Genomic DNA, 21,703 nt, shown 5'->3' with positions numbered 1-21,703 from the left:
TCCACACTGAAGAGTCTTAAGGGATTTTTTTTTTTATTTTTTGACACTGTCTTGTTCTGTCACCCAGGCTGGAGTGCAGTGGTGTGATCATGGCTCACTGCAGCCGTGACATCCTGGGCTCAAACAATCCTCCCACTTCAGCCTCCTGAGGACTACAGAGGCATGCCACCATGCCCGGCTAATTTTTGTTATTATTATTTTTTTAAAATTGTAATGTTTTTATTGGAAAACAAATATACAACTTGGAATGGATTTTGAGGCAAATTGTGCCATAAGCAGATTTTAAGTGGCTAAACAAAGTTTAAAAAGCAAGTAACAATAAAAGAAAATGTTTCTGGTACAGGACCAGCAGTACAATAAAATAGTGTACGAGTACCTGGATAATACACCCGTTTTGCAATAGTGCAACTTTTAAGTACATATTGTTGACTGTCCTTAGTCCACGCAGAGTTACAACTCCACACTTCAACAACAACATGCTGACAGTTCCTAAAGAAAACTACTTTAAAAAAGGCATAACCCAGATGTTCCCTCATTTGACCAACCCCATCTAACTTTAGATGTGCAGAAGGGCTTAGATATATCCAGAGTAAGCCACATGCAACATGTTACTTGATCAATTTTCTAAAATAAGGTTTCAGGACAATGACAGTAAGATAAGGGAAGAAAACATGGAGGAATGAAGTCCTAATTACTATACATGCATATTTTTTTGACAGTAGGGAGAAATCTTTTACAGATAAGTTACAAACAAAGAAAAGGCAAATAAACAATTTTGTACAAGAAATTTAACACATTCTGTACAAGGTCTTCACCTTGCTGTCATCATTTGTACAAACTCTTCATAGTTTACTTGACCATCACCATCAATATCTGCTTCCCTGATCATTTCATCAACTTCTTCATCTATTAACTTCTCTCCAAGGTTTGTCATCACATGGCGAAGTTCTGCAGCACTAATATAGCCATTGCCATCCTTATCAAACACACGGAATGCTTCTCTAATTTCTTCTTCACTGTCTGTGTCTTTCATTTTTCTTGCCATCATTGTCAGAAATTCAGGGAAGTCAATTGTGCCATTACCATCAGCATCTACTTCATTAATCATGTCCTGTAACTCTGCTTCTGTGGGATTCTGCCCAAGAGACCTCATTACAGTTCCCAATTCCTTTGTTGTTATAGTTCCATCACCATCTTTGTCAAATAGTGAAAAAGCTTCTTTGAATTCTGCAATCTGCTCTTCGGTCAGTTGGTCAGCCATGCTGCAAGCGCTGCCGGTTTCCAAGACGCGACCACACAACCAGTCAGCTCGCTCACTCCACTTGGACTAATTTTGTTATTTTTTTGTAGAGACAGGGTTTCGCCATGTTGCCCAGGCTGGTCTTGAACTCCTGGGCTCCAGCGATCCACCTACCTCGGCCTCCTAGAGTGCTGGGATTATAGGTGTTGAGCCACCACACCTGGCCTTAAGGGACTTTTGTCACAGATATATAAACGTGAATAATCATTCTTTTTACAATCTTTCCCTAAAATGATCTAGGTGTGTCTGACCATCTTTTGGTTTTGCAGAATATTAACTAATTTTCCTTATAGTTCCCTTTATTCTACAGTTAAATGTACTACAGAAAATCTACAGTGATTTTCTGCTCTGAGATTGGGGGATGAAAGATCCCTTTGTAAAGATATGACAATACCTATTAGTTAAAATGATTTTTAAGACATTCACAGGTCAAAGACCAAACAAATTAGAAAGGTGTGAGGGTTGAGAAGTCAGCTGCCTAGATCCTGGAATCAGGCTGCCTGAGTTCAATCCCTGCCTCTGATACTAACCACATTACTTCTACAAGCTACCTAGCTTCTCTGTGCCTCAGTCTTACTATAGTGGTTGTGAAGGTAAAATTATATGTACAAAGAGACAGAGTGATGGATACTAAGTAATACTCAATGGAAGTTATTATTATAATTATTATAATAGCAGCATTTCCCAAAGTGTATTTCAATATCCATCTGAATCAGAGTTTTGCATAATACTTAAGAGATTAGTTGAAACAAAAAAGGGGACTGCATGGTGTTTTTGTTTGTTTTTGAGGCAGAGCCTCGCTCTGTAGCCCAGGCTGGAGGGCACTGGTGCGATCTTGGCTCACTGCAAGTTCCGCTCCCGGGGTTCACGCCATTCTCCTGCCTCAGCCTCCCGAGTAGCTGGGACTACAGGCACCCACCACCACGCCCTGCTGATTTTTTGCATTTTTAGTAGAGACAGGTTTTCACCATGTTAGCCAGGATGGTCTCAATCTTCTGACCTCATTATCCACCCGCCTCAGCCTCCCAAAGTGCTGGGATTACAGGCGTGAACCACCGCGCCCGGCCGACTGCATGGTTTTAAAAAATTCTCTCATCTTATATCCTGGATTTGAGGAGGCTGAGGCTGCAGTGAGCTGTGATCACACCACTGCACTCCAGCCTGGTGACAGAGCGAGACTGTCTCAAAAAAAAAAAAAAAAAAAAACAAAGATATCCTGACTTTGTATAAGACAGAATTTCTCAAAGTCTTTAACATGCTGAGGCATACTGTGAATCATCAAGAAACGATATAACATGAAACATTTCCAAAACAGACTTTATCATAAAGCCTTTTTTGTTTGTGTGTGTGTGTGTGTGTGTGTTTTTAAAGACATGGGGTCTCATTCTGTTACCCAGGCTGCAGTGCAATCATAGCTTACTGTAGCCTCAAACTCCTGGGCTCAAGTGATCCTCCTGCCTCAGTCTCCTTAGCAGCTGAGACTAAAGGTGCAAACCACTGAGCCAAGCTACCACCCAGAGCCCCTTATTAGAGCACTATCGCATCTGATTAAATTTGCACATATTGGAAAATGAGAACCTAGAGTAATATTTGTATGCAACTGTTGAGATAACTGCCTAAATTACAAATCACGTTTTACTCTAGTATTTCAATATGTTATTCTTGCTATATAGTTTAGTGACAAATCTGTCCATGAAGCCAGCAGCTTCATATCAAGGTTCTTTTATGAACCTTTTCAACCACACCATATGCTTAAAAGCTCTGTGTTACAATTCTCCACATCCTGCATTGTATTCAGCCAGTACCTTGAATATTATTGCTATAAAAAGCTACTGATTTTATACTGTCCTTCTAAAACTTACAAGAAAAAGTTTTGACTTTATGCTATTTTTCTAAACTATTAATATTAGAAAACTCATTATAAAACTCACCTCCCCTCCATTAACAAAATCCAGAACAAAATAAAGCTTTTCAGTTGTTTGGAAGGAATAATGCAATCCAACCAAAAATGGATGTTTCACATTTTTCAAGAGCACATTACGTTCAGCCATAATATGCTTTTGCTAGAAAAAAGGCAAAAGATCAATTATGTTATACACTAGAAAACAACTCTCTTAATTGAGAAAATGGGCTTGGGAGAAGCAACAGCTATTTTATTTTACCTCTTTTCTGTTGAGAACTATTTTTTTCTGTAACACTTTGACAGCATAAAATTTTCCATCCAGTTTCCGTTTTGCAAGAAGAACCTGTTATAGTTAAACATTAGTGTACACTATTAGAAATTTCAAATTTTGATAGAAATAATTCACTTGTCAATACATCAATACTTCTTAAATTTTGTAAAAAGAAGTCCATAAGGGACCTAGATCATGTTTTTGTTTTAAAAATCAAGTAGTCAGGCACCATTTCTTAGTCACTTAATGTGTTGATATTTGAGATTTTTAAACTAAATTTAAGTGCCCAAATCTACACTGCTTGAGAACTTTGTGTGTGTGTGTGCACACATGTGCTCCAGCCCTGAATCCTGAAGTCTCCTGTACTTTCAGGAGAGAATACTGACCGTAGAAAATACTATTACAAACTTCATGGCTACATTAACAAGGATAAGGAAATGTTTTTTAGGTAATCAAAATGTACTCTTTCATACTGAGATTTTTCTTAACAGGTTTTAAATTCAGAAGAGTTCAGAGGAAAAAGTGCCATGGATTTCTATAGTGGGCTGGGTCGCATGCAGAGGCTTTAAAGAACCTGAAGAAATCTAGAGTATCTTGAAGTGGTACAATTTTGACTCACTGCAGCCTCGACCTTCCCAAGGCTCAGGTGATCATCCTGTCTCAGCCTCCCAAATAGTTGGGACTACAGGCGTGTGCCACCATACCTGGCTAATTTTTCAATTTTTTGTAGAGATGGGGTTTCGTCATGTTATCCAGGCTGGTCTCAAATTCCTGGGCTCAAGCGATCCACCTGCCTCAGCCTTACAAAGTGCTGGGATAACAGGCGTGAGCCACCGCACCTGGCCTTCTTTTGTTTTATTGCACTTTGTTGGTTTCTAATCATTTTGCAAGATTTTAATTTTTTTTATTAAACATAGCATACATATAGAAAAACATCACTACAGCTCAATAAATTGTTACAAAGTGAATACAGATATGTAACCAGTATGCAGTTCAAAGAAAAAAAACCTCTGACAGTAGCCTAAAGCCTCTCTTTTGCTAAATCCCAGTCACGACTCACCCTTCACTTTCTCAAAGGTAACTAACTACTACCATGTCAACTTGAAATAACACAGATAACTTTTGCCCTTTTTTGAATTTCATGTAATTAGAATCATATGGAAAGTTGTCTGTCTTAATTCTTTTACTCTAAATTATATGAAATATTCATTAACATCATGGCATATAGCATAGTTCTCATATTTTCTGTGTTATGCAGAATATTCCATTAAATGACACAATGTATCTACTCTCTTGCTGATAGATTATTTATGAATAATGATGCTATAAGCATTTCTGTATATACCTTTCCTAGTGGATATTCATTTCGGTTGGGTATGTAACTAGGGAGTAGAACCAATGTGTCATAGGTAACGCATATACCCAGCTTCAAGAATTAACACCAATTTTCAACAGCAAAAAAAAACAACACACCTGGCCAGGCGTGGTGGCTCATGCCTGTAATCCCAGCACTTCGGGAGGCCAAGGTGGGCAGATCACCTGAGGCTGGGAGTTCCAGACCAGCCTGACCAACATGGAGAAACCCTGTCTCTACTAAAAATACAAAATTAGCAGGGCGTGGTGGCACGCGCCTGTAATCCCAACTACTCGGGAGCAGTAAAATGGCTTGAACCCAGGAGGTGGAGGTTCCAGCGAGCCAAGACTGTGTTACTGCACTCCAGCCTGGGCAACAAGAGTGGAACTCTGTCTCCAAAAAAAAAAAGAAAATCCACCTAGGAATAAATTAATTAAATTAGAGATATGCAAAAATCCTAAACAGAATACCATAAAATATTATTGAGAAAAATTAAAGATGAGCTACATTAACAAAGTAATATAGCATGGTCACGGATTTGACAACACAATATTGTAAAGATGATAATTCTTCCCAAATTGATCTACAGAGTCATTGCCATCCCAATCAAATTCAAATAGAATTTTTGCAGAAATTGACATGCTGATTCTGAAATTTATATTGATATGCAAAGGGCTAGGAATAGTCTCCTGAAGAATAAGAAGGGAGGACTTAATTCTGTTGCATATCAAGCTACAGGTGTCACGACAATGTGGTACTGGTGTCAGGATAAACAGATAGGCCAATGAACAGAAAATGAAAAGAAATGCAATCTAGAAAGAGAAATACAAAACTTAAAATCTAAAAAGAGGGTGGGCTCAGTGGCTCATGCCTCTAATCCCAGCACTTTGGGAGGCTGAGTCAGGCAGATCACTTGAGGTCAAGAGTTCAAGACCAGCCTGGCCAATGTGGTAAAACCCCGTCCCCACTAAAAATACAAAAATTAGCCAGACATGGTGGCGTGTGCCTGAAATCCCAGCTACTCGGAAGGCTGAGGCAGGAGAATCACATGAAGCTGAGAGGCAGAGGCTGCAGCGAGCGGAGATAGCACCATTGCACTCTGCACTCCAGGCTGGGCAACAAAGTGATACTCTGTCTCCAAAAAAAAAAAAATTCTAAAAACAGGTCTGTGAAGGTATAAATAGTGGATACATAAGGTGGCCCCTGGAGATCAGGTGGCCCATCAGATGGTGAAAAAAGTTTTCATAAACTATATAGGATCAGCTGGTTATCCACATGGACAAAAATGAACTATGATGCTATGCCTCCCATTATATGCAAGAACCAAATCCTGGTAAGACTCTAGATCTAAACATTAAGTTTCCAAAAGATAATACCTTTTTTTTTTTTTTTTGAGATGGGGTCTTTCTATGTTGCCCAGGCTGGTCTTGGACTCCCGAACTCAAGTGATCTTCCTGCCTCAGGATCCTGAGTAGCTGGGATTACAGGTATGTGCCACAACGCTTTTGTTTTTAATGACAGAATTTTGTTTTTAAAGACAGATAATGTTTTTTTTCTTAATGACAACTATCTCTAGCATTCCAATAGAATTTTGGGTATTTAGAGAGCAGGATTCATTTCTAACTTTCTATTGCTTATACTAGCACAATACTCAGCATGTAGCAGATAATATATATTTGCTGAGTGAATAAACATACATGGGTTTAATCACATAGCCACAGTTGCTAGTCTCAAGGAAACTCAGAAAACAAACTGGAGTTACCAAAAGCTACAAAATACAGCAAAATATGATTAAACACTTACATATTCCATTTTTACTAAAGACTGAAGTACAGTGCAAAAAAGCACTTAAATATATTCGATGATTCTGATAACTTCATCTATGATGCTTTTCTGTTAACCCTGGCCTTAAGTGATTATCGTTCCTTGGTATGGCTATACTGTCAAATTACATGATTCATCTGACACCGTAAGAAAATAAGCAGGGTCTTTACACATTCATTTCCTTCTCAAACTGTTATTTACACAGCTGCTCATTTTGGTCTTTCCAGCTTTGGCTTAAATAGCATGTCTTCTGAAAAGCTATATAAGTGGGAATCTTCCCTCAGCTGCCTATTGTCCTTTGTCATTTCACCCTATTCTTCATTTCCTGCACTGCTATTATTATTTGTACTTATTTACTTGACTGAATTTTTTTTTTTTTTTTTTTTTTTTTTGAGATGGAGTGTCGCCCTGTCACCCAGGCTGGAGTGCAGTGGTGCGATCTCAGCTCGCTGCAAGCTCCACCTCCCGGGTTCACGCCATTCTCCTGCCTCAGCCTGCCGAGTAGCTGGGACTACAGGCGCCGCCACCACGCCCGGCTAGTTTTTTGTATTTTTTAGTAGAGACAGGGTTTCACCGTGTTAGCCAGGATGGTCTCGATCTCCTGACCTTGTGATCCGCCCGTCTTGGCCTCCCAAAGTGCTGGGATTACAGGCTTAAGCCACCGCGCCCAGCCGACTGAATATTTTTAATTGACTATTCCCCCAACCCTAGATTGTAAGCACCACAAAGTTGGTAACCATGTCACTACCTGGTTAGAAATTCTGTAATTTTTTTTTTTTTTTTTTTTTTTTTGAGATGGAGTCTGGCTCTGTCGCCCGGGCTGGACTGCAGTGGCTGGATCTCAGCTCACTGCAAGCTCCGCCTACCGGGTTTACACCATTCTCCTGCCTCAGCCTCCCGAGTAGCTGGGACTACAGACGCCTGCCACCTCGCCCGGCTAGCTTTTTGTATTTTTTAGTAGAGACGGGTTTTCACCGTGTTAGCCAGGATGGTCTCGATCTCCTGACCTCGTGATCCGCCCGCCTCGGCCTCCCAAAGTGCTGGGGAAATTCTGTAATTTTCTAACCAGGGTCCAGAAGGGTACCTGGCACATAGTAGGTGCTCAACAAATACCTTCTGAATAAGTGAATTTTATTATAGAATTTGAGTAGATGCCTTTTCTCCCTAATTACTGTTAGTATTTTGAGGGTGGGGAAAGTATCTTAATTCCATTTCCTGCAAGCCAAAAAGTCCTGTGGCTCCCACCCATAAAGCATGAATTCCTTAAGTACTTATTTACTGTATGAGAAAATAAAAACACTTTAGGCTGGGGATGGTAGCTCACATCTGTAATCCCAGCACTTTGGGAGGTCAAGGTGGGAGGATCACTTGAGGAAAGAAATTTGAGACCAGCCTGGGTAAGAGAACAAGGCCCTGTCTACAAAAGAGAGAAAAAGTTAGCCGGGCGTGGTGGTGTATGAGTATAGTCCCAGCCACTCAGGAGGCTGAGGAGGATGGCTTGAGCCCAAGAGTTCATGTGTGCTATGACTGCACCACTATAGTCCAGCCTGGACAACAGAGTGAGACCCTGTCTCTAGAAAAAAAACAAAAACAAAAACCAAATAAAAACCTCACAAAACACTCTTACCTTGCCAAAGCTGCCTTTTCCAATAACTTTTAAGAAATCAAAGTCAGTTGGTTTGGCACTGAAATAAATTAACAGTAAGAATTAGCCTCCTAGAAATTGGAAAGATTAACTTTTAAACATTTCTTAGCACTTCCCTCTTTAATAAATAAATGTTAGCCACAAAACACTTCAGCCTAGTAACTCCAGCTTTCCTGCTGAGTATTTCATCTTTCATATATAGTAGGTAATATGAATAGTAATAATCTACTTTCTGATTAGATAAGGTATTTCATAACTTTATTTAAGCCTCATTAAGTTCTGCTTAAGAGGAACTTCAATAATACTCTCTGAGAGAAAAGGATATATGCATATCCTATATGTAGAGTTTTGATCTCGAAATAGTTTTTATCTAAACCTATTTTATTAACCATGGCCCAATGTTGTTGAAAAAATTGAATAACTATATAAATTAGTGATACATTCTAAGGACTATATAGCATGTGGTAATTCTTCTGAAAATGAAGCTGTTAGTTGGAACACCTAAAGACACTAAGAATAATTTCTGATGGAGAAAAAAGTAATTACAGCGTTTCACATATAAACCACTTATTGTACATTAAAGATAAAAGACTTCTTAGCTTATTCTCATGGATGGCAATACAGGAAAGCCAGGAACAGAAAAGCAAGAGGGAATACTAAGACTGCCCTTTTATTTATGTTAACTTAACCTATCAAGTAAAAACAGCATTGGCTGTTATGTAGACAAAAACACACAGAAGCAGAAAGGGGAGCTTAAGCAGCCAAAAGAGCCGCTTCCTCCAACACGGTCTGAATTCGTAAGTTGTATGGGAAGAGGGGAATAAATCCATTTGGATTTGAAATTTGCTTAATTATCAAAAAAAGAAAAATAGTTAATTCAAATATGAGAGTAAAACCAGAACTAGGTTAAATAATGACAGGTAAAGATGAGTGAGATAAACACTTAACTATATTTAGACGTTTTTCTTCTTCAAAAACCTGTTCTCTTGACTATTTTCTTCTTTAAAGATATGCAGAGGTACCAAAATAACTTTGTAAACAAATCTAACAGTGAAAAACATGCAGATCCCTCAAACATAATAAATAGGTGAGCTGAGGCCATACTCCAAGCCCCGCTGTTAACTGCTGGGGATTAACCTTAACTGAAAGTAAATTTCCATTTTTGGCCAGGCACAGTGGCTCACGCCTGTAATCCCAGCACTTCGGGCGGTTGAGGTGAGCGGATCACCTGAGATCAGGAGTTCAAGACCAGCCTGCCCAACATGGTGAAACCCTGTCTCTACAAAAATACAAAAATTAGCCAGGCATGACGGTGGGTGCCTGTAATCCCAGGTACTCAGGAGGCTGAGGCCGGAGAACCTGGGAGGCAGAGGCTGCAGTGAGCAGAGATCGCACCATTGCACTCCAGTCTAGGCGACAGAACAAGACTCCGTCTCAAAAAAAAAGAAAAAAAAAATATTTCCACTTTTTGTGCTGCCATTTTTGTTCAATGCTATGAACAACAGAAAAGAACGCTTAAAACCAAACTTCCAGTTAGCATCCTATTTATCTGCTTTCCTTTGAAGCAAAAGCTCTTCAAGCTAAGTTTTGAAAACTCCTTGTCTCTACCTGCTGTCCTCTCCTCTAGTTCTCTAGTGAACCCTTTCTGATCACAGTCTTATACCAACTACCACACCACTGAAACTGCTCATTAAAAGTCACCAATGACTTTATGAAATCCAGTGGTCAATTTTCTATCTTCTTATTACTTGCCCTATCAGCAACATTAACAGAGTTAATTACTCCCTCCTTTTTCAGGCACTCTTCCCCTGACCTCAGGCAACCATATTCCTGGTTTTTCTCTCATCTTACTGACTGCTCTTTCTCAGTCTCTGTAAACAGTTCTTTCCTGACCTCATAATGTTGAAGTGTCCCAAGACACAGTCCTTGGACCACTTCTCCCATCTGCCTATAATCATTCCCCAAGTAGAGCAAAAGGGTAGAGAAAGGGTAGGGAAAGCCTACAATGAAAAAACACTTCAGAATAAATGTAATATGCCTATAAGGATAATTAAGTAAGTAAGGGCGGCAAGACCACATTCCTCCTCCAACCCATGGCAGACACTACTAATCAATTAAGTCTGGGAATATGGGGAGAAACTGGGTAAACAAAGTTTAATAGCCTTTAATATTCTAATGTCCATTATGACTCCTCTGGAACAAGCTGGCTAACAACAGGAGTGCACCAATCACACCAAACACCAGCAGAATGTCAATTAGGCCTGCAAGGGTGCTTTTTCTCAGGGGACCTCATAGGACTTATGGTCCTTATGGTCCCTTGGGAAATACGGTCTACTGACTTTACACACACAGACACACACACACACACACACACACCCACACACACACACCCCAGAAAACTGATGACAAAACAGCAGAACCCAATTAACAATTTGTGGATTAAAAGTTCCTTAAGGCTCTCCTAAAGCAATGAAAAGCTGGAGCAGTAAATCAGTCAAGCATATGATAGCACTGTATTCACTGTAACTATGGTTATATTTCAAAGGCCTCCAGTTAAATTAGTGTAATTATATATATCTGCATACTCTCAAAAAAGATCTTCCTAAAATTCAGTTACAAAATTGTTTGGAACAAATTAAACATACTGAGGATTTCCAGATGGTCCCAGGTTGATGTTCTGTGAGGTAGAGTGTAGCTGTTAAGATGGGGGGAAAAAAACAACATTCTTATTGGAGCATCAAAAATTAATTAATGTTTTGAAATAAAATATTTATAACTGTACCACAAATATTTGGTTTGTTGCCATGTTAAAGAAACCCAAGGTCCTGATTCTCAGTAAGGGTATAGACTTAACTTGGAAATACACATAATTGACAAAAATATAATCATTTTTCTCATGGTAATTTTCAAGAACTGTTGTAAGAAAAAACGTACGCCAGAAATCAAGCTCTAAGTTGGCAAATGAATGAAATAAACTGAGGAAAGCTCCTTGGAGGAGGTGGGTATTGAAACTGCAATTTAAGAGGGATCACTTTTTTAAAAACTGGTTAAAAAAGGCTTGTTTTTCAAGTTTTCAAATAGTTTATCAAAGAAATGATAGGATGATGACAATGATGATCGCAAATGCCGGGTTTTCAGTTTCAATTTGATGGTAGGTAAACATAGACAAAGCAAACAGAAAGCAGTGCTTTTCTTTTCTTTTCTTGAGACAGAGTCTCACTCTGTCGCCCAGGCTGGAGTGCAGTGGCGCAATCTCGGCTCACTGCAAGCTCCACCTCCTGGGTTCATGCCATTCTCCTGCCTCAGCCTTCCAAGTAGCTGGGACTACAGGTGCCCGCCACCATGCCCAGGTAATTTTGTTGTATTTTTAGTAGAGACAGGGTTTTACCATGTTAGCCAGGATGGTCTCCATCTCTTAACCTTGTGATCCACCCACCTCAGCCTCCTAAAGTGCTGGGATTACAGGCATGAGCCGCCGCACCTGGCCTTTTCTTTCTAATTCTAGCACTGTGGTAGTGCTAACATTTTATATAGGCTTTTCTCTTTGCAACAGTTAACACAGTAAGCTTAAGCCCTAGTATTAATTTAGAAGCAAATCTTTATTTACCTAGTATGCTATAAAGAAATTTAAGTAATAAAAGATTCTAGTTCATTAATAATTAGCTGAAATTTTAACTCAAAAATCCCAGAAGATTAATCTAGTGATCCTATCAGAGTGAGCTTTTTATAAAAGCCAAGTGTAAGTAAATTCTGCTTCACATAAATAAACTTTAAAACTATACATTCAGATAATTAAATCAGTTATAAATGTTTCAAAAATGTATACTTTTATGAGTGTTCTATGTAATTATACTTCATATAAGCTATAAATATAAAAAAGCTTTTAAAAATTTCTCTAATCAGAACCAATTTTTTTTTTTTTGAGATGGAGTTTCACTCTTCTTGCCCAGGCTGGAGTGTAGTGGCCCCATCTTCACTCACTGCAACCTCCACCTTGTGGGTTCAAACGATTCTCCTGCCTCAGCCTCCCAAGTAGCTGGGATTACAGGCACATGCCACCATGCCTGGCTGATTTTTGTATTTTTAGTACATACAGGGTTTTGCCATGTTGACCAGGCTGGTCTCGAACTCCTGACCTCAGGTGATTCACCCACCTCAGCCTCCCAAAGTACTGGGATTACAGGCATGAGGCACTGCACACGGCCAAGAAAATTTTATCTTATCAAACTTCTTATTATAGACATATGTAATATATATTTTTACTTAAATTCATTTCAAATTTATAATCTCTAGAATATAAACTATTTTTTCAAATAAAGGGCAAATAATCTCATCCTTCAAAAGTTCTTAAGTTTCTGAGTGGGAGCGGTGGCTCATGCCTGTAATCCCAGCAATTTGGGAAGCCGAGGCGAGTGGATCATCTGAGGTCAGGAGTTCGAGATCAGCCTGGCCAACATGGTGAAACCCTGTTCCTACCAAAAATACAAAAATTAGCTGGGTGTGGTGATAAGCACCTGGAATCCCAGCTACTTCGAAGGCTGAGGCAGGAGAATCCCTTGAACCCATGAGGTGGAGGTTGCAGTGAGGTGAGATAGCAGCACTGCACTCCACCATGGGCGACAGAGTGAGACTCTGTCTCAAAAAAATAAATAAATAAAATAAAGAAGTTTCTTATGAAGAAACAACATTGGCACCAGCATTGTAGTTACAATTCAAATTTACTTCCTATTGTTATACCTATACATAAAAAATTCATTAAATGAGATTAGTCCTGTTATGGCATAGTTTTAACAAAAGAGTAGCCTTTAATGTTTAAATATTACAGTGTTTCTTTCTACTAAGAAACTGCTATAAAATAAACAAATAAATACTAAAAACGGAAGAAAAAAATAAATATTTCAGTGTTCCTTTGACTCTTACAATGTAATTCAAACTGAGTTGTAATTTTAATACACTTGTTCTTTTAATGAATGTGCAGATAACCGGTTTAATTTTCCATTCAATAAATTTTTCTCATAAAGATGAAGGAAGGCTGGGTGCAGTGGCTCACGCCTGTAATCCCAGCAATTTGGGAGGCCAAGGCAGGCAGATCACAAGGTCAGGAGTTCGAGACCAACCTGGCTAACACAGTGAAATCCCATCTCTACTAAAAATACAAAAATTAGCTGGGCATGGTGGCGCACACCTGTAGTCCCAGCTACTTGGGAGGCTGAGGCAGGAGAATCACTTGAACCCAGAAGGAGGAGGTTGCAGTGGGCCAAGATTGCAACACTGCACTCCAGCATGGGCAACAGAGAGACTCCATCTCAAAAAAAAAAAAGGAAGAGGATTAAATATAGTGCAGATTAAACAACATGAACAACTTGTCCCCTGAAGTATGTTAATATGTAATTAGATTTTATTATTTAGGCAAGGATTTCCCTAATGGAGCACATTTCTGAAATGATGAAGATTATTAGGATATATAATTAGACAACTGTACTTACTATTTCTGAAGACAATATCCAGTCACTAAACTGAGGGTGAGGTATAATTTCTTAACAGAATGAATACTAATTGAGATCATTTAAGTTTCTTGACTTCCCTTGGCCTCTATTTTTCTCTGTATCAATAAGGGGGTAGGTCCAGATGCCCTCTAAAATATTCCAGTTAGGAGCTTCACTTATTCACTTAAAAGTCCTTAATAGGCTGGCCACGGTGGCTCACGCCTGTAATCCCAGCATTTTAGGAGGCCAAGGCTGGCGGATCACAAGGTCAGGAGATTGAGACCATCCTGGCTAACACGGTGAAACCCCGTCTCTACTAAAAATACAGAAAATTAGCCGGGCGTGGAGGCAGGCGCCTGTAATCCCAGCTACTCGAGAGGCTGAGGCAGGAGAATGGTGTGAACCCGGGAGGTGGAGCCTGCGGTGAGCCAAGATCCTGCCACTGCCCTCCAGCCTGGGTGACAGGGCGAGACTCCATCTCCAAAAAACAAAAAAAAATCCTTAATAAATAATTACAATTATACGACAAAGTACGGCTTTTTCCTTTTTTAAAAGAAATTCTTTTTATCAGTATTTTAAAACCTCAAGGTATTCTAGTGGAAGTTTCAGACATTATGGATGGAAAAAGAAAAAAAGGAACAAAACTCAGATTTAAAGCCAACAGTGGCAGAACCCAGAGATCTTTCAGCTTGGTTCTGTCTTCAAGTTGTCTGCAGTTGTCTTCCACTGCAAGGCAAGATAGTCTTCAAATAACCTAAACCTACCCAGTCTCACATGAGTAGCAAGCAAAACATGAAAAACCATGGTTACATAGATTTTAATCTTTAAAACATTACTTGAATATATTCATTTTTCAATTAAAAATACTAATAGCTGGAAAATGTCAAAAATATTAGGAAAAGGGTTTTTCAAAATCCACAACCTTATCAATATATAATTTTGCAAATATTTACACTACTTTCATATAGTATTTGCATTTTTTTAAAACTGTAAATCATACTGTGTGAATATGCATATACATTTTAAATAGTGATTTCACTTAATATATCGAAGCTTAAAATCTGATCTTCAAAAATAAAATGCATAACACATATGGACAAACACTAAGTGACTGGTAAATATTTAGGTTGATTCTAATATTGTTTTTAGCAGATCATACAGAAATGAACATCTTTTGCTTTTTTCTGTGTGGATTATTTCATTTGCATCAATTCCTGATGTGAATTGTTTTCCAAAGGAGTTGCAGAAAATTATGACACCAATGATGACCAAGGGTGCTCGTTTTACCTTACTGTTACCAGTTCTGCAATATTTTATTTACATTTTTATTGATTTGATAGAGCAATAAAAATCTAAGATTTTCATTTGCTAATAGCATCAACGTTGAACATTTTCTTCTATGTTTTTTACTAAGAGTATTCCTTCACGCCCCATTTCCTTTGATCTACTATAGTGTTAAGTATCATTCTTTTCAAAAACCCATTTGTATGAGCTTCTTACACAGACGTTATTTCTTGTTATGCCTTATTTATTACAAATGTTTTCCCGGTTTGTTGTTTCTCTTTTGACCAGCTACAGAGATTTTTTTTTTTTTAAGTTTTTTACATTGTCCTAGGAGCAACCGTATCACAGATGTAAAGTTCCATTTGTTCTCTTAACTGAGAATCTTCTTGGGGTATCTGAGAAGGAAAATTACTACTTTCCAGCAGTCACAAAAAAGGAGTATGTCTTTTTTCAAAATGAAGATTTCAGCCCTAGGACACTAATATTCCAATGCACCACGTTATCTTTTAAATCACAAAAACAGAGCCATTACAGAATTAACAGGCATTATAAAGAAAAACTGTGTTTCAACCCATCATCTCTGATTTTCATGTACATATTTAATAATAGTTGTTTAAAAGTTTGAATTATGTAGATATATTTATATAACATTTATAATAATTTAATTGCTACAGAGTAATAATTTGAGTTAAATTATTACAATTTACTTCTCCCACATAACTAAGGTAAATGTTGAAAACATCTTCATAATAAGGCACAAGCCTATTTTACTTACTGCCATCACGATTTAGTTTTAAAAACAACACTGGCCAGGTATGGTGGCTCACGCCTGCAATCCCAGCACTTTGAGAGGCCAAGGCAGGGAGATCAGGAGGTCAGGAGTTCGAGAAGCCTGGCCAATATGGTGAAACCCCGTCTCTACTAAAAATACAAAAATTAGCCGGGCGTGGTGGCAGGCACCTGTAGTCCCAGCTACTAGGGAGGCTGAGGCAGGAAAATCGCTTGAACCCGGGAGGCGGAGGTTGCAGTGAGCCAAGATCGCACCAATGACTCCAGCCTGGGCAACAGTGCAAGACTCCATCTCAAACAAACAAACAAGAAACAAAACAAGGCTACCCAATTTTGTTAGGAACACATATTGATTATGTACATATATCACAGAAATAAAAGTTAGTTGATGCCAACTGGTATGTGTGTACTGACTGTTCTGTATAGAAAATCCTGACAACGCAGAGGAAGTGGGATGTCATGTGGTTGAGAAGGACTTTTCTGTTGGCCAAAATTCAAAATAGTTTCAAGTGTGGCAATAATGATAAAATAAGACAAAGTGAAGAAAGCAGAATATAAAACTGTATACACTACGTAATTAAAATTAGGTAATTTTAAAACCCTATACATTAGAGAAGATAGGAAAGAAAATCACCAGAATGTTAAAAATTTCTAGGTGTGGGTGCAATAATATGGGTAATACTTTTCTTTTTACCTACTATTTTCAAATTTGTCTGATTAACCTGTATTACTTTTTAGTATAAAAAGTACTCATTCTATATGTCTTATAAGAAATAGTGATCTGTGGCCTGGGCACAGTGGCTCATGCCTATAATCCCAGCATTTTGAGAGGCTGAGGCAGGTGGATCATTTGAGGTCAGGAGTTCGAAACCAGCCTGACCAATATGGTGAAATCCCATCTCTACTAAATGCAAAAATTAGCCAGGCATGGTGGCAGGCACCTGTAATCTCAGCTACTGGGGAGTCTGAAGCAGGAGAATCACTTGAACCCGGGAGGTGGAGGTTGCAGTGAGCTGAGATTGTGCCACTGCACTACAGCCTGGGTAACAGAGTGAGACTCCATCTCAAACGAAAAAAGAAATAGTCATCTGTAAGAGATATGTGTATTTGTTTTTATGCATTCTACATAGTAGAAACTCTACTATGGATGAAATTACTTCATTTGAAGTAAGTGTCCTAAAGCCACTAATTTCATCTTTGGGGAATGGTACTTTTTCTATTAAGAAAGAAAATTCCTCTTAATACCTTCTGAGAACTTCTTTCATCCTCATCTTCAGATGGATCTGACTGGTGTTTTGGACTGTCCATTTGAAGGAATGCTCTGACATCTGGACTAAAAACAAAAATTAACTTTATTGTAACTTCAAAAGCGTTTCTATAGCGTTTCTCCCTTTTAAAAGGAAAATCAAAATAGAAATAACTATATTAGCATTTACAGTAAGAAAGTCAAACAGAATCCATTAATATTCATTATTATAAATGTAATAAGCAAATTAATTTTTTTTAAATAGAGAAACAGACAAATGGGCAAACATATAAACAGGAAGTACATGGAAAAGAAAACCCAAATGGCAAGCAAATTTGTGAAGACGGCTAACTTCACTAGTAATCAGAGAAATATAAGTTAAAATGATAATGAGATATGTTATGTCCATTACCTGGCAAAGGTTAGAAAGACAGATAATACCAAAAGTTGATTAAAAAAAAAAAAAAGGGTAAGAGAAATGCTCAAATATTGTTGGTGACCATGCAGAATGAAGCAACTTTTCTGAAAAAAGCAATCTGGCAACACTTGGTAAAACTGTGTATGCATTTTCCCTGGGCCCAGAAATTCTAATTTTTGTGGTAAACCATAGAAAAAATTATGTGCAGGTTCAGTGAGAGGCATGTAATTATAATGTTCATTGCAGCATTTTCTGTAACAGGAAGTTAGAAGCAAAATAGGCATTTATCACCAGGCAAATGAGTAAGTCAACTATGGTAATTGCCTACAGGGAATACTAGTCAACAGTCAGAAGCAAGAAACTATAGCACAGTACCATTATATTCAATACTCACAGACACAAAACATCAGTCTATTTACCGAAGATACACAGATATATAAGGACAAATATCAAACACACTAAAGTGGGTATCAACGGGGCCATTAGGAAATGGCTATGAAGATGAAGGATGAAGAGAAAAAAAACGGACTAAAATTAGAGATGGCCCACAGATGGACTCATGACGACTGTGGGGAATAATTAAATCTCCATACCTGGCACCCTCTCCCCAGTCTGTCCTTAATTATTTAATCAAATAATATATATTATTTGTAGGAAACTCAAAATTTGAAAAATTATTTTTAAAAAGAGGAGGCCTTAGCCAGGAGTGGTGGCTCATGCGTGTAATCCCAGTGCTCTGTGAGGCTGAAGCAGAAGGATAATTTGAGGCCAGGAGTTGGATACCAGCCTGGGCAACATGGCAAGACTCTGTCTCCACAAAAAATAAAAACAAAAAAACCCAGGCATGATGGTGTGCACCTGTCATCCTAGCTACTCAGAAGGCTAAGGCAGGAGGATCACTCGAGCCCTCGAGGCTGAGGCTGCAGTGAACCAAGATTGCACCACCGCATTCCAGCATGTGTGACAAAGCAAGAACTTGGCTCTAAAAATAAATAAACAAAATAGGAAAAAATAAAAAGAAAAAGAATTGGGCTGGTGTAAATGTAAAATGGTACAGCTACTGTGGAAAACAGTTTGGCAGTTGCTTGAAAAGTCAAACACAGAGTTACCTTAAGACTCAGCAATTCCAAACCTAGGCAAAGACCCAAGAGAAATAAAAATATATGTTCACATAAAAACTCATACATGATTTCTCACAGCAGCATTATTCATAACAGCCAAAAAGTGGAAATATCCCAAATGTCCACCAATGGATGAATGGATAAACAAAATGTGGTGTTATCCATACAATGGGATATTATACAGCCATAAAAAGGAATGGAGAGCACTAATACATGCAGTAACATGAATGAATCTCACAAATATTATGCTAAATGAACAAAGGCAAAACAAAAAAAGTCACCTACTATACTTTCATTTTAATAGGCAAATCTGTACAGACAGAAAGTAGAATAGTGGTTGCCAACGGTTGGGGGAGGAGAGAATTTGGAGGTAAAGTTCCTTTTTTAGGGGGATGAAAATGTTAGATTAGCTTTGAGGTGATAGAATTAGTGATGATGGTTGTAAAGCATCGTGAATATAAAACTACTGGGCTGGGTGCAGTGGCTCACACCTGTAATTCCAGCACTTTGGGAGAGGCGGGCGGATCAAGAGGTAAGGAGTTCAAGACCAGCCTGGCCAACATAGGGAAATCCTGTCTCTACTGAAAATACAAAAAATTGCTGGGTGTGGTGGCACGCACCTATAGTCCCAGCTACTCAGGAGGCTGAGGCAGGAGAATCTCTTGAACCCAGGAGGTGGAGATTGCAGTGAGCCGAGATGGCACCATTGCACTCCAGCCTGGGTGACAGAGCAAAACTCTGTCTCAAAACAAAAAACAAAAAACTACTGAATTGTACACTTGAGAATAATTTAAATGGTGAATTTTTAACTTAATGAAAAAGGTTTATAAAATGTAGGGGTGGGGATTTTCAATCTTACCATAGAAGCAACCACTGTTAGCATTTTGGCATATTTTATTTCAGTCTTTTTCTCTGCACATTTCAGATCACAATATATTTAAATTTTCACTTTAAAATTACATCATAAATATTTCCCTATTTTGTTAAAAACTTTGTAAACAATCACTTTTGATAGATGCATGATATATAACATGAATGTACTAAAAATTACTCAATGATTCTTCCACTTGAGGGTATGACTTCCAACTTTTCATTACTATAAACAATGCTGCAGTTGACAATCTTTGTGCATAGTATCAGAACTCTATGACTTTCAGAACAGATTTTTAAAAATAAAATTACTCATCTGAATTGTAAACCATTTTACAGTATTAAACAAACACAGTTTGTAAGACTGATTTCCAGACCAGTTGTACCAATTTATACTCTTCTAGCAGTATATGAACATCCTGAAGACTCTCAGGCTTGACTAGCATTAAATGTTACATTTTATATTAACATCTTGGATAATTTGATGTCAAAAACTCTATTTTAAAGAGGAACTACTCAGTATCACTTTCAGTAAAAAGTGAAATGCAAAATTAAAGCAACAGTAAGATACCATTACCCACTCACCAGAATGGCTAAAATGGAAGACTAACAATACTAAGTGTTAATGAGGTAAGCAACATGATTTCATATGCTGATGGAAAATGTACAATGGGTAAATCACTTTGCAAAACTATTTTGCATTATCCACTAAAGTTAAACATATACATACTCTACAACCCACAAGTTCTACTCCAAGATACATCAGAAATGTTGGCACATGTGCACCAAAAGGTATGTTAATGGCAGTATTATTTATAATAGTCAGAAAATAAGAATATTAGTATCTCAAATGCCCATCAACAGTAGAATGAATCAACTGTGGTATAGTCATACAATGGAACATTATACAGCAATGGAAATGAACAAACTATAGCTACATGCAACAACACGGATGACTCTCACATGGCTGGGAAATAAGCCAGACAGAGAACACATATTGTATGGTTCCATTTATATAAAGTTCAAAAACAGGGCACACACTAATCTATTTTGTTAAAAGTTAGGCTGATAGTTACCTTTGGGAAGGAAGAAAGAAATAGAGACTGAAAGAGGATGTGTAAGAGATCTCAGGGGTGTTCATAATATTTTCTTTTTTGGCCTGGGGGGATGATATAATTCAGTTATGTTTATTTCTCATAATTTATTGAGCTGTACAGTCCTGATCTGGGCACTTTTCTCTTTGTTATACTCAATAAAATTAAAATAAGTTATTTCTGCTTCCATTTCATTTCTTAAATACATAAGGAAATGTTTAGTTTCTCTGACAATAAGCCATTTCTGTGTCCTTCTTTGTGAACCATTCAATGTGCTTTGTGCTGGTTTTTTTTTTTTTTTTTTTTTTGGTGTCTTAAGTGTTTGCACGGGCACTTTCTATGTTAAATGTATTTATCTATCGTCCTTTATCGTGGAAAGCTTTTTCCGTATTTTTGGTTTTCAATATTACTTATGATTTGGGGGTTCAAAAGTTCTGCTTTGTTTTTTTGCTTTTGCTGTTTTAGCGATGGGTCTCACTCTGCCACCCAGGTTGGACTGCAGTGGGATAATCACGGCTCACTGCAGCCTGGATCTCCTGGGCTCGGGTGATCCTCCTACCTTACTACCTCAGCCTCCTGAGCAGTTGGGACTACCAGCACATGCCACGTGACAGGCTGATTTTTTGCATTTTTTCTGGAGAGGGGGTTTTGCCATGCTGCATGGGTTGGTCTTGAACTCCTGGGCTCAAGTGGTTTGCCTGCCTTGGCCTCCCAAAGTGCTGGGAGCATAGGCACGAGCCACTGTGCACAAAGTTTTTATTATAGTCAAATTTTTCATTGTTTTACTCTGTGATAATGTCATGCACTGACAATATGCTCAGAAACCCCTTTTTCATCCAGAGATGAGAGAAATACTAACATTTTATTCTATTTTGAAAATGATTTTAAAATGTTTTTAATAAAGTCATCTTAAAAATTAGCTTTTCTGGCCGGGCGTGGTGGCTCACACCTACGATCCCAGAACTTCAGGAGGCCGAGAGGGGAGATAACTTGAGGTCAGGAGTTAGAAACCAGCCTGGCTAACATGGGGAAACCCCGTTTCCATTAAAAATACAAAAATTAGCCAGTGTGCTGGCACACACTCTGGTCCTAGCTACT

General features: G+C 38.3%; 2 protein-coding genes across 12 annotated transcripts in view; both read right to left on the bottom strand.

Moving 5' to 3' along the window:
• The window catches only part of LOC111549202 (serine/threonine-protein kinase Sgk3), a 194,759-nt gene that overhangs the window by 23,293 nt on the left and 149,763 nt on the right, over positions 1 to 21,703 (bottom strand). For 10 of the 11 annotated variants that reach the window (XM_023222321.2, XM_023222316.2, XM_023222319.3 and 7 more), the window contains 5 exons: positions 17,102 to 17,189; positions 10,943 to 10,992; positions 8,280 to 8,337; positions 3,463 to 3,546; positions 3,232 to 3,363 (listed from right to left, as the gene is read on the bottom strand). In XM_023222321.2, the coding sequence (XP_023078089.1) occupies positions 3,232 to 3,363; positions 3,463 to 3,546; positions 8,280 to 8,337; positions 10,943 to 10,992; positions 17,102 to 17,189 (412 nt within the window). The remainder of the gene's footprint in view (positions 1 to 3,231; positions 3,364 to 3,462; positions 3,547 to 8,279; positions 8,338 to 10,942; positions 10,993 to 17,101; positions 17,190 to 21,703) is intronic. The other variant, XM_023222326.2, reaches the window with a different exon arrangement.
• Positions 206 to 1,336, bottom strand: LOC111549204 (calmodulin-alpha-like). Its single transcript, XM_023222330.1, has one exon. It carries the CDS (start codon positions 1,259 to 1,261, stop codon positions 812 to 814), a length of 450 nt encoding a protein of 149 aa, XP_023078098.1. The 5' UTR covers positions 1,262 to 1,336; the 3' UTR covers positions 206 to 811.

This window comes from Piliocolobus tephrosceles, chromosome 7 (assembly GCF_002776525.5).
Source record: "Piliocolobus tephrosceles isolate RC106 chromosome 7, ASM277652v3, whole genome shotgun sequence".
NCBI lineage: Eukaryota > Metazoa > Chordata > Mammalia > Primates > Cercopithecidae > Piliocolobus > Piliocolobus tephrosceles.
Note: the sequence above shows the minus strand (reverse complement) of the source record. Positions and strands in the feature narration are given on the sequence as shown.

Coding starts and splice junctions, on each gene's coding strand:
- LOC111549204 (XM_023222330.1), bottom strand. CDS start 1,261: ATGGCTGACCAACTGACCGAAGAGCAGATTGCAGAATTCAAAGAAGCT.